General features: G+C 59.9%; 1 protein-coding gene across 17 annotated transcripts in view; it reads right to left on the bottom strand.

Moving 5' to 3' along the window:
• The window catches only part of MAPK8IP3 (mitogen-activated protein kinase 8 interacting protein 3), a 47,782-nt gene that overhangs the window by 21,280 nt on the left and 13,504 nt on the right, over nt 1–12,998 (bottom strand). For 6 of the 17 annotated variants that reach the window (XM_027043621.2, XM_027043616.2, XM_027043611.2 and 3 more), the window contains exons 2-6: nt 10,678–10,798; nt 9,339–9,409; nt 9,017–9,108; nt 5,175–5,198; nt 2,496–2,640 (exon numbers count right to left, since the gene is read on the bottom strand). In XM_027043621.2, the coding sequence (XP_026899422.1) occupies nt 2,496–2,640; nt 5,175–5,198; nt 9,017–9,108; nt 9,339–9,409; nt 10,678–10,798 (453 nt within the window). The other 11 variants (XM_027043614.2, XM_027043620.2, XM_027043624.2 and 8 more) reach the window with 8 other exon arrangements.

The raw sequence follows: 12,998 nt of genomic DNA, 5'->3' as shown, positions 1-12,998 counted from the left end.
CAGCGGCAGTGGCTCACACGGTTTCTCCAGAAGGGGTGCTTCTGGGGGCGCTGAGGGGAAGGAGCTGACGGCAGGGGTGCATGGCCTTCTCCATAAGGCTGGACACACACTGGGACCCACTCACACCCGCCTTCAACTAGGAAGGCCTGACCAGGCTCCTGTGGCTGCCTCTAGGTGACCGGGAGGCAGAGCTGGTTGGGGACCTCTGAGACCTGCCTTTTCCTGACCCGTGTGGTCAGTGTCAGGCCAGGGCCTGGGGTGGTGACCTCCAGCTTCATCTAACAGGCTGCGGGGACGCGTCTGCCTGGAATCCAAATCGACACCCTCCTCGACCCGGCGGCCAGGTCCGCGGGGATGTGTGTTGATGTGTGGGAACACCCGTGGCTCTCACAACTGGGGACGGGTAGGTGCTCCTGGGGTCCAGTGGGTGGAGGCGGGGGTCCGCTCACTATCCTGCAGGCCACAGGACGGCCCCCACAGCCAAGAACAACGGGCCCAGATTATTAATGTGCTGAGGCCACAGGCCCCGCGTGACAGGTCCTGTCTCCCTGGGGGCACCCTGTCCAAGCATTTTCTATTTGGGTTCCACTGCCTAAGGCCGATTTGAGAAGGAAAAATCCTCTTTGTGACACGAGGCACACTGACAGCCTCTGTGATGGAGCTACCCCAGTGGTCTGTCCACCCCACACGACACAGGCTCCCAGGCCTCCCACAGGCAGGGGCCCTCTGCTGCACGGAGCCCTGGGCCAGCACTCGAGAGACGGCCGCAGGGGACCCGAGGCACGGGGAAGTCCGAGAGGGCCGAGGGAGGCTGGCATTCGAGTCCACACCTCTCTGGACCACACGTTTTCTGGGCCGCCTCCTCAACGGCCACGTCCGGTGGCCTGTCTGTGCCCCGCCTGCTGGTGTCTGCGGGTCTGCAGCGGGCCTCCTCGCCCCCAAAGTCACCGAGGGGAACCGTGTGGCGCAGCCAGGCCTCCCCCAGCCCCTGGCTCTCCCTGAGCCTACAGGCCGCCGCCTACCCGCAGGACGCTCTGGCCACCACTTACCTAACGGCAAACCTCTCAACCTCCTAAACCATCAACGTGTGGCAGTGACCTCCAAATGCAAAGAACCCAAACTCTTAGCGGTCATTCCTCACCATGAGTAGCCACAACTGTTTGGTTAAAACACTGAAAATACAGCACATAAAAACAAAAAACAGAACAAAAAAACAACAAAAAAAATTAAGAAATTAGAAAGACCTTAAAACCTAGAACACAAAATAAAAAGAACTTAAATGTAATTAAAAAAAGGCAAATAAAACACATATACGAACTGAAACAGAAAACACGGTGATGAAGAGTAAAGCTACTTTGGACGTCGCAGCGGCAGGAAGAGACGCAGGAAGAAAGCTGGTGGGGGTGCGGGCAAGAGGCGGGGCTCAGCGGCCCCGCAACGCCCGCGGCCACCTCCCCCGGCCGCCCCGCATGAGCCATCACCTCCAGTGGCATAGCCAGGCTCTGCCGGGGGGGGGGGGGGGGGCGCACCTGGCCCCCCAGGCCCCTGCCCTTCTGCCCCACCCCCCACACGGGCAGGTCCATTAACAGGTGGGCCGGCACCCAGGTCAAAGGTCGCAGAGACATGCTCAGTGTCTGCAGCAAAAGCGAAAGCGAGTGGGGTCACTTGGTGACAGAACGGGCAGCTTGCAGCCACCTCCAGCAGTCAAGCTGGACACCCAGGGACGAATGGACAGTCAGCCACAAGCTGCCGCAGGGAGAAGCTCCACAAGTTCAGGCCCCACAACCGCCAGCCCGCCCCAGTCCAGAGGCCCAGGGGCTTGGCCTTCCACAGGCACCTCCAACAGCCTCTGCGGGAAGGGCACCAGGCCTGGGTCGCCTCCTCCAGCCCTGGGGGTGGCATCCCCCCTGGCGATGGGGCCACAGCCTGTCTGGTGAAGGCAGGCTGAGCTCACAGACCGAAACCGGTAGCACGTGACCAGGGGCCCTGAATCAGTCCCTGCCCCTGGCTTTCTCGGGGACCCCGCTGAGGCGTGCACTCCCCAGATAACTGCACACACCCAGGACAGCCATCTCCCCAGACTCGGAGACCCAGAAGTCAGGAGCACAGTAAGGACAGTCTAGAGGAGAAGCCGCCGACCCCTCACCCTGGACTTCCCCACAATTGGCGTGCAAACCTCAGATGCTAGGAGGACGGCACGTTCTGGGCCGGTGTCCAGTCTGGCCACGGGGCTCATACTTTGGGGCGAGTTGAGGAACAGACGTGCTTGTGCCCCCAAACAAAGGGTCAGCTCAGCCCTGGCCTGAGGCCCATGCGCCCCAGAGCAGTCCTTCTCTCCAGCTCGGACGCCCCTCCGCGAGAGGCCCTGCGAACCCAGGGGCAGCTGCAAAGGGTTGGCCGCAAAGACAGCTTCCTGAATGAGCATGGGACGATGGGGGGACGGGACGGGGGAGAGGAGGCGGGGGGAACCTCACTCCACGGCACGGCTACAAAACCTGGTAGCTGGAGCTCAACTGCAGCTGGCCGAGGTCACTCAGGTGCCAGTGGTCCCCCGCAGGCACGAGCTTGCCCCCCATCTGTGCACGTACCATGCCGTCGGCCAGGGGGAAGACGTTCAGAGAGGTGGGGCGCTCCTTCCTGCTGAAACATGAGGGAGAAAGGAAGGAAGCGCACATTAGAGATGGCTCACCACTCGAGAACGGGACTCGCTCTGGACACGCAGGGGCCTGCTCTGAGGGAGCAGGGTCCTGGGTGGGGGCACAGGGGCCGCCTGCCCCGAGCTCCTCTGGAACTAAACGCGGTCTCATGTTCAGGGGAACCTGGGCTGTCCTGCGGGCCTGTGTGATACTTCCTTGTTTCACCGCGACTCACGTTTGGTGATTTCGGTCTTACACCCGCTATGTGCACTAAGAAGTCCCACGGGGGAGCCAGCAGCAGGCCCCTTGGCAATGTGGCCGCAGAGAGAGCGCTCCCGGGGGGGGGGGGGGGGGGGGGGGGGGGGGAGACTTTACGATGGCAGTCTTTCCTATAGGTGGCGCAGCGTGCCTGCTTGTTGCTGTCGGCCCTGCGTCTGTGTCCTGGGGCCAGACAGAAGGGATCGACCTCTTCGCTCTGTACTTCGCTCCCTGCCCCCCAACCCGCTCCAATGTTCCTTCATGAGATCTCACTGCAAAACGTCAGAACCGACGTGTGCAGAGTGAAGAGGGGCTCCGTCCTCCTGTTGGGTGTTGGTGTCCTTGACAGCCCGAGGGGGCCCCTTTCTCCCACTCCACGCAGTTATTCCTGGTCATCATGGAGCAAAGACCCCAGAAGGGAGTTCTTTTAAAGGTGTGCCAGGAGACAGGGATGAAGCCAGGATGAAGCCCAAAGCTGCCTGCCAAGTTCAGTCCCCAGGGGACGTTCCATTGGGGGCTTCTGATTGGATCCTGGGTGGCACACAGCCCAGGCCGGCCCATGCATGCCCTGCCCCGGGGCAGACACACCACACCCGGGAGAAGGTGGTCCACTCAATAGCCCGTGCTGCCCAGAGCTGTTCGGGCCAAGAATTAAGGCCCCCGCACCACAGCATCTCACGCTTGGAGCTTGACCCCCCAGAGAGTGTGGTGGGAGGAGGGGTGGGGGGCTTCTGCAGAGTTCCCCAACGGCCGGGTCCAGAGGCTGGACTGTTCTGGAGAGAGAAGACAGGCAGCTTCCTGCGGTGCTTGGAGGGTGCAGGTGACAGAGAGGAGACGTGAGGCCGTCACCCCTGATGTGAACTTGCTGCAGCCGGGCAGGGGCTTCGTGAGGCCTGGCCCTGGGAAGGGGGGCGGGCTCTCTGGCCGTGGCCAGGATGAAGGAGAAAAACACGGGGTCTGAGTTGGAGTCCTGCTTCGTCCCCTTTGAGGCCGGCTCGTGTGTCCTATTCAGCAAGACGCTGCCTCCCCTGGACCCGCTGAGACCTGGCTGTGCCGTCCCAGAGTCAGTCTGTGGCAGGGACAGAACCAGAGGAGTGGAGTGCTCCTGGGGGCTGCACCCTTCACGGCCTCTCAGGAAGCTGGTTTCCCGTGGACGACCTTAGGGGCCTCACGCAGCCCTCGTCACCCGTGACAGAGGACGTGTTCTCAGGCGTGTCTCAGCTGCTCACGTGAGAGCTAGAGACTCAGATCTTAAGAAAGACATCAGGTTAGCAAGCTCTGAGCCTGCAGGTCCATCAAAACCTCAGCAAGCCTGAGGCTCAGCTGGTGCTCAGGCTGCCTCCTGCCAGCAGCCCGTCACGCCCCCCCGCCACGCCCAGGTGTCTGGGAAGGCAGTGGCCGCCACACGGTCAGCACATCCCCAGAGGAGGGGCCTGGTCTCAGGCCACAGCGGCCAGGCTCCCAGGAATGCCCATCGCCTGCTCTTCCCCCTCAGGCCCCCGGGGCCAACGTGGGGATCCCTCTCCTCAGGCCTGGCTCCACCTCCGGAGAGATGCAGAGTGGGTCCCTGGGACCCAGGTGGAGGGCAGCGTGTAAGCATCCCGCCTCGGAGGACACGTGTCCCCCACTTCCACGGCTCTGTGCACAGACGTGCCTCGTGAGCAGTCAGGCTGCTCTCTTGCAATGGCGTCCTCCCTGGGGACCCAACATCATCTCTTCTCTCTGCTCCTCACACAGCCACGGGCAGCCGGGTCCACAGTCCCCTGGGCACTTGCTGGGCACTGCCCACCTGTGGCCCAGACCTGTCCAAAGCTTGGCCACTTCAGAAGCCGCAGCCCTAGGGAGTCACACCGCCTGCAGAGGTCAAGCTGCCCGCAAGGGTCACAGTCACACAGCGGGCTCTGGGCCCAGAATTGGGAGCGACTGTGAGTCCAGGACCGTGTGACACCAGAGCACAGGGTCTCCAGCCCTGCCCGGCCGGGTCCAGCGCGGCGGACCCAAGGTCTGATCTGAGAACAAGGTGGATGCTTGCCGGGCAGGGCCCCTGCACCACCACCTAGTCTGGGGCTGGCTCGGGAACCCGGGCCCAGCCCACTGCCGCCTCTCCATGGCCTCCGAGCGCCACATCCAGACTCCATGATCGGTAACACTGCTGCAAAGAGCAGGGCGAGGACCAGCCCTGCACCTGTAATTAAGAACCAACGGCCGGACCGACTCTCCCGAACCCCAGGGCACCCCGAGCACTCCGCGCAACAGCGCAGACGCTGCCCCAGGCTTTACCTTTTCCTCCACGACTGGCGAGGACTGCAGGGCAGCGACAGACAAGGGCCAGCACACAGCGGCAACAGCACAGAGGGCGAGACGAGAAGACAGTATTAGAGGGCAGAGGTCAGGAGCTCAGGTCACACGTGCTCACATGGAGGGTGAGTGTGTGGTGCGGGCCAACGGCCAGGCACCCCACTCTGGACTTCCCTCCACAGGAACAGACACGTGGAAACACGCAGACATCTGCACGCGACAGACACACAACACAGACACATGACCCTCTCCGCTTCACCGAGAGGCCCCCAAGTGGGGCCTGTGCAGGCGAACAGGTTGCACACATACTCTGCACAGGGAGGAGGGCGAGTGCCGTCTGGCACACGTGGGCACGTGGGGATGGAGCACGCGTCACACATACCCTAACCCGCGTCTCTAAAGACACACAGACTAAGAAGACCAAGCCAGGAGTGAAGAAAACGCCGGAGTAGGTTTTGCAGCGATTGGTGGCTCCCAGCACCGGTAGCCTCCAGGAGGGGCCAGAGAGACTGAACTTGGAAGCTGGGGCAGACGTACATCTGTCCCCAAAGAGCTGCGGCAGGAGAGGGACACCCTGGAGAAGCAGGTCAGGATGGTGGGGGGGGGAGGGGCCTCCCCGGGCCCCCAGGTGCAGTAGCGCGGCAAGAGAAGGCTCATGCTTCCTGTTTCCACCTGCACTCCCTCTGGGAACGTGGGGTAGAGGCTGTTCACCCGGAAACAGTCCTGAGCAGTCAGACACGCACAGTGCACCCTCAGAGAGTGTGGGCTGCGGGCACGCGATGCAGGAGAGGTGGCCGGTTTTGCGGGCTGCTGAGGAAGTTCAACGCCGAGGGGCCGGCTAGCAGGGCGATGGCGGCCGTGCAGACCCACAGCAACCCCCTCCACCCCCCACCCAGACAAGTGCCGCTCCGGCCATCACCAGGCAGGAGCACCTTCCTCTTCGTGGCCAGAGGGACCCGGCAGAGGCCGACCATATCCAAGGAGGTCTCGGCTGACAGCTCAGGTGCGTTCTTCCTGCGAGTAGGACTCTCTCACACGGGTGGGGCTCTGGCTCAGGAAGGTTTGTTAATGGACTGCTGACGGCCTAGAGACCATGGTGACTACATACCCCTCGACCGTGGGGTTCCCTTCTAGTAGGATCAAATCAGGGAGAAGAGGCTCGGCGGATATCCGCACCAGAGCCCCTCCCTCTCCTGGACAGCCGCCAGGTCCGTGTTACAAAAGTAGGGGCTCCTGTGGGCTCTTGCCAGAGTCCCCCCTCCCCCCCACCGAGGGCGGTACGGTCTACACCAACAGGAGGTGGACTGTCAGCTGAACGGAAGACACCCGTTCCTTGCTGAACAGGTTGTGGGGCTGCTTATGACCATCCTGGGGCCCGGAGGGAGGACAGCGCACAGAGCTTCCACAAACGGCCGTGGGGCCTCGGAGGGGACCCTAGACGGGACCCTGTGAGCCGGCCCCTCTCGAGTTTGAGTCTTGACCAGCAGAAGGGTGGCACCCGCAACGGGCTGGAGCCCAGCTCCGACACCAGGGAGGCTGGAGGGCCTGGTGCCGTGCTCCGTCCAGACTGGCTCAGGGTCGAGGGAGCCACAAGACACGCGGGAGAGCAGGTTCCCAGACCAGGTCCTGCGTCTGGCGCACATGGAGACATCCACGGAAAGCAACCCCATCCTGCAACCGTGGGGCCTCTTCCACATCCAGGAAGAAACTGAGGCCTGACCCGGCCCCCGGTGACGGCCAGGATGTTCGGTGCCAGGCTTTGTAACTTGCGCAGCTTCTGCTTTTTGCTGAGCCTGCGTCATCCTGAGGTTCTGCGCATCCCTGGGGCCCAGCGTGCTGACCCCTCGTAGAACCCTGCACGCTCATGGCCTCCAAGTCCTGAACTCAGAAGTCACACCTTCCCGGTTTCTGGGAAAACTGGGCCCTTCTCCCTGGGCTCTCTCCTTTGTGACCTTTGAGGTGCTCCTGTCCTAAAGGAGGCTGGCAGGGAAACAGCCTGAAGGTTCTGGAATGCTGCAGCTCTCAGGAACTGGCCACGAGCCCAGCGCTCATCAGAGATGCCCAAACCGCCCAGCTGCTTCAGCCCCAGCCCAGACTGCCCTGACCAACTCCCCACAGAAAACAACACAAAGACCCCTGCCCCAGGTTAGCATTCAAGTGCCGCTGCTCAGAAATCTTCCCGGCACCTCTGAGTGCAGGAGTGAGGACCTCACAGTGCACTCAAGAGAAAATCTCAGCCGTGAACCAGTAGCTTGCGAGATCGCTATATCCCACCTTCAGACATCTGTGACCCAGAAACGATACCTACAGAGTTCTGTCACTCAAACCGTTTGGTCCGTATGCCCTCACTACCTGGTGCTGACTCAGCTAACGAACAGCACAGTGTGTGACACCTCCCTGGGGCGTGAGAATTCACTGCAGGGAAGCGTCCTCAAGGGCCGGCGCCCCCGCTCCCCGCGAGAAGCAGGGAGGCTGTGAAAAACAGGCTGACCGTCCCTGCACCTCCTTTCCTAGGTCCTGCTAGGCCTTCTTCACATGCGTGCTCAGTGCTTCTGTTTTCAAGTCAGACGCCTCTAGCACAGGATACAATAGCTCTGCCCGCTGGTAAAGACCGTGGTCGGCAACGGTCACAGCGGCAGGGCCCGAGCCCTCCCGTCTGCGGCGTGACCCATCGAAGAGGCAGGCACGGAGAAAGCTTTCGCAGCCAGCAAGGGCTTCATGCGACGTGACCATGACTTGAGGCCTTGGCCTGCAGGAATGACGGGCCACTGCTGGAAATGGACCCATCACCAAGCTCGATCTGGGGGACCTGGGATTCCAACCTCCGGCCCCTCCTCCGACCTACTAGAGACTTGGGACTTCTGTCCCGGCCCACCCGGCCCAGGTCCGTAACCTGGGTCTCCCCAGGCCAACTCCCTCAAGTTGCCGACACCCTCGGGAAGTTTGCTGACAGTCCGCTCCTTTGGGCCTTATCCCGACTGAAGGGCACAGAGTGGGGAGAAAGCAGCTGGCCTCGGCAGGCCTCTCTCCACCCCCCAAATAAAACCAGCGGAGCTCCTGGACTCAGACCAGCGAGGGCCTCTGGATCTGCTGGTGCCACCCTGGCCTGCAGTAAGAATGTGGCTCCACGCAGCGGTCACCAGGCTGTCTAGGCCTCTTCCCCACCCACGCATCAGTGCTCGTGATTCGAGGTAGTTAAGGCCCACAGTCACGAAGACCTGGATTAGCGAATGAGACACACACGCCTCACAGAGATCAGAACCTTCGTTCCTGACTCCTCCTGGGAGATTCCACTTGCTATGTTTTACAAAGGAGAAAATGGGGTGTGGAAGAGGCTGCTCCAGGACAGGGGCCAGAGCTGGGCTTCCAACGTCCCTGAGCGGCCCTGGTCCGGGCGTCCCACACAACACCGCACCGCCCCGCCCGCCTCCACTCCCCAGAGTGGAGTCCCAGAGACTCTGGGCGTCTCTGCACCTGTCTGTGCGTGACCCCAGAAGCCCCACGAGTGTCGATGGGAGGCCACAGGCAAGTTTTAGTGAGTAGGTGGGTCCAGAAACAAGGCCCTGAGATGATCAGGAATGGCCACCCCATTATCCCAGGGCCTTTGTAATCGCACATGGCCAGCAGGAGGGCCACCCCGTTCCCCTGGACCGGCTTGGGCGCCAGGGGCACGGGCGGGGCACGTTCCTGCTCCAGCCACGCACCCCGGCCAGGAACCCGAGTCAGGGAGAAGCAGCTCTCCGGAGCGCCCCCTGCCCTCCCGGCCCAGGCACCTCGGGGATGAGGGAACCAGAGAGGCTGCCACCTCCAGCTTCCCGCCTTACCTCCTCCCAGGCAGGCTGCCCTCGGTTTGGCTGTTACCCCCAACCTGCTGCATCTTGGACCTCTCGATATGTTCTACGTAGGTCTGGATCATCTGTGGAGGAGGAGGCTGCCATGTGAGTCATTCCCACTGACCCCGGCCCCTCTCCCCTCCTCTAACTGTGGTACTTTCCAGGCCCGCTGTGCTCCGACAGCAGTAAAAACGACGCTCGCGAAAGGGAGTCTGGCCAGCACGTGGCTAACCGCTTTCTGGCTGGGGCAGGAGAAACCGGAAGTAAAGGCCAGAAGCCTCGCACAGCTGCTGGGCCGCGGGAGGGCACCCACCTCGGTGTGTCGCTGGTGCAGGGCGTTGTACTCCTTCTTCATCTCGGACTCTCTCTCCTCCAAGCGGGAAACTAGAAAACACAGCCGCCGCGTGTCAACGGCACAACCCACATCTCCGCGCCCCCTCACTTCCCCTCCGGGCTCGGCACGTGGGCAGAGGGTCCCAGGACAAACTGACGCCTGGTGCAGAGGGCCACCCTCAGGAGAGAACGCCGGGGCCGCCAGAAGGCAGGTCCTGGCTGGTCTGGGCGGCACCTGGTGTGCTCAGTCCTGCCACGAGGAGAACCAGGGTGCCTGAAGCTCGGCCACGGGCGACTGGCTGCGTCTGAGCTGGCCGGCGGCCCCCGAGACGGAGTCAGGTGCAGACAGGACTCCAGCAAGTGGCTTGTACAAGGGGGCAGAGTTCATACGTGAGTAGCCCCCGTGCCGAGGCAAAGAGCAGAAGACATCTGAAATGTGGGACGGGACACACAAGTGTCCCTTACACGTACCAAAGGCTGCAAAGACCACGCCGTGACGTGCCACCTCCGGGCACGGGGGTTCCCCCTGAGTTGACAATCCCTGTCCCTCAGCAAGGGCCACTCTGGCCACGAAATGCAGGGAAGTCACCCGGGTGCCCCACAGGCCTGCTGGGGAGCCCACGAGACAGCCAGGCACCCTGCACCTGTGCCCCACTGAGCAAGCGTGCGGCCAGGACACCTTCCGCCTGTGGCCCTCTGTTCAAACTTCAGCTGTGTCCTTTCTCCGTCACGAAAACGTCTACTCATGGGTCACCATAACGTTGACTTTTAAACAAAGACTTGTGAAAACCGAAACAATGCTTCTCATAACAACCCTCATCCAAAAGCACTCCATTGCCCCTGCATGCAGGGGACACAGTGATCCTGCAGGCCCCCGGCCAGCCCGGCACCCCCAGGCAAGGCCACGCCAGCGGGCTCCCTCAGCAGGCCTGGCCTCCCGACCACCCAACAGCGGCGTCCCCTCGGTGCCACGCAGACAGGGGCCCGCACCGCACGGGAGCTGTAACCCAAGGGGTCACACGGGATGGCGCGCTGGCCCAGTCTGGCTCGGACTGCAGCCTGAAGCCAAAATGCTTTGTCATCAAAGGAGCTTCGTTTACTTATTTCCACAAGGAATCGGAGGCTGATTACGGGAAATGCATGGCAGCGTAAAGAAGTAAGACAAAGGGTAGGGCGAGTGACAGTGCGGGTAGAATATGGCTGTCCCGGGCTCCCTCGCTCTCCTTTCATCAAAGGCTCTCAACATCCTTCCCAGCTGGGGTCAGCCTGGGAACAACAGACACATTCAAATGCCGGTCCCCCTCTGGCGGGCCACTTACTCTGATCCGCGTAGTTCTTGGCCTTCAGTTCCAGCTGGCGGGTCTGAAACTCATAATGTTCCACCTGGATTTGCAGCTCCTTCTTCTCCTGTTCCAGGGCATCTTCAAACTCGATGAATTTCTACACGCGGGAGGAGAAACAGAGCAGGCGCGTCGTGAACGCGGGATGCCAGGCGACAGCAGCCTCTCACAGAGGGGTCAAAGGCTTCCGGGACCGACATTCACAGGCTCCCGAGGCCACACGGCCTGTCACCCTCAGGCAGCAAACCCCGACACACGGGGGCCCCTGAGGAGGGACCAGAGTTTCCCAAGAAACCTTCGGTGTGCGTGGGGGGCTCCGTCGGTTAAGCATCAGACTCTTGGTCTCCACTCAGGTCATGGTCTCACAGTTGATGAGTCTGAGCCCTGTGTCCGGCTCTGCACTGATGACAGAGGCTACTTGGGGTTCTCTCTCTCTCGTCTCTGTCCCTACCCCACTTGTGCTCTTTCTCCCTCTCTCAAAATAATAAATACCCTTATTAAAAAAAAAAGGGGGGGGGGCTCACGCCTGGTTTAATGTTCTGCTGTTGCCATCCTGCAATTCCTACTAGTATTTGGACAAGGGACCCCACAGTTCCATTTCCACACTGGGCCCCACAAGTCGGGTGCCTGGTCCTTTTGCAACAGAGTGACGTTACTCCTCTCGATACCACAACACACCTAAACGAGGTCAAGTCTACTTGGCTCTTCATCTGTATTCCAATTGCCACTCAGTTCAGGAAGCCATCACTACTGGAATAACCAGCAATGGAGATCGGTCTTTGGAATCTTTCCCTTACATGCTAAGTAGCTAAGCAAAATTATCATCAAATCAAGTGAAAAGAAAGCACTTTGAAAAAAAAAAAAAAAAAGGACAATTCTTGGGACTCCCGCGTGGCTCAGTCAGTTAAGCGTCTAACTCTTGATTTCCGTTCAGGGCAGGATCTCAGGGTTCATGGGATTGAGCCCCGCATCAGGCTCTGCACTGACAGTGTGGAGCCTGCTTGGGATTCTGTCTCCCCCTCTCTCTCCCCCCTCCCCTGCTCACACTCTGTCTCTCAAACAAACATCAAAAGCAAATGATTGCTACCAACAATTACATGACATGCAAATTCGTGAAGCGTTCCCTATTTTTGTGTTGTTTGGAAACCAATTTGACAATAAATTTCATATTAAAAAAACAAAACATAACAAGCCTAGTAAAAATAAATAAATTACAATTCATTTGAAAAACAAAAAGCGATTTCGTTTGTAGGAAGCAGGAGTATCAGCTACATTAACACATGAAGAGTTTCTCAGAAGATGGGAATACAGGGGCACCTGGGTGGCTTTGCCGGCTAGGCGCCCAACTTCAGCTCAGGTCGCGATCTCATGGTTCCTGGGTTCGAGCCCCGCGTCGGACTGTGTGTTGGCAGCTCAGAGCCTGGAGCCTGCTTCAGATTCTGTGTCTCCCTCTCTCTCTCTGCCCCTCCCCAGCTCACATGGTCTCTCTCTCTCTCAAAAATATACAAACATTAAAAAAATATATATTTTTTTAAAGAGATGGGAATATAAAACTGATGGCTGGTCTTGGGTTTCGGGCATCTGGAAGAGTGCCGGAACAACTGCACCCAGGACCCAGTGGCTCAAGGCCTTTGTGTCCCAAGCCGACTTGTCTGTGCCCAGCGGGAGAGGGCGGGAACCCTGGGGGAGGGGCAGACAGGCGCCCCAGGAGCAGGAAAATGCACGCTGATGGTGTGGCTGCGCACAAAATACAAGTCAGTTGTTCTGTGTGCTTGGGACTGAACCAGTGTGTGAAGAATAAACTGTTGTTAACAGACTGATAAGGATATTTTTTAAACTGGGTAATTTTAATTCCCATTACTTAAAAAAAATTATGTTGGGGCGCCTGGGTGGCTCAGTCGGTTAAGCATCCGACTTCGACTCAGGTCACGATCTCGTGGTTTGTGGGTTCGAGCCCCGTGTCGTGCTCTGTGCTGACAGCGCAGAGCCTGGAGCCTGCTTCGTATTCTGTGTCTCCTCCTCTCTCTGCCCCTCCCATGCTCATGCTCTGTCTTTGCCTCTCAATAATAAATAAACATTAAAAAAATTTTTTTTTTTAAATTATGAAAATAATGAAACGTAAGGGCGCCTGGGTGGCTCAGTCGGTTGAGTGGGCAACTCCTGATTTCGGCTCAGGTTATGAGCCCAGGGTCGTGGGATCGAGCCCCACGCTGGGCTCCATGCTGAGTGTGGAGACTGCTTGGGATCTTTCTTTCCCTCCGTCCCTCCCTGCTCATGTTCTCTATCCCTCTCTCAATTTA

The sequence above is a fragment of the Acinonyx jubatus genome, chromosome E3 (assembly GCF_027475565.1).
Source record: "Acinonyx jubatus isolate Ajub_Pintada_27869175 chromosome E3, VMU_Ajub_asm_v1.0, whole genome shotgun sequence".
NCBI lineage: Eukaryota > Metazoa > Chordata > Mammalia > Carnivora > Felidae > Acinonyx > Acinonyx jubatus.
This window is presented reverse-complemented; position numbering and strand designations above follow the sequence as displayed.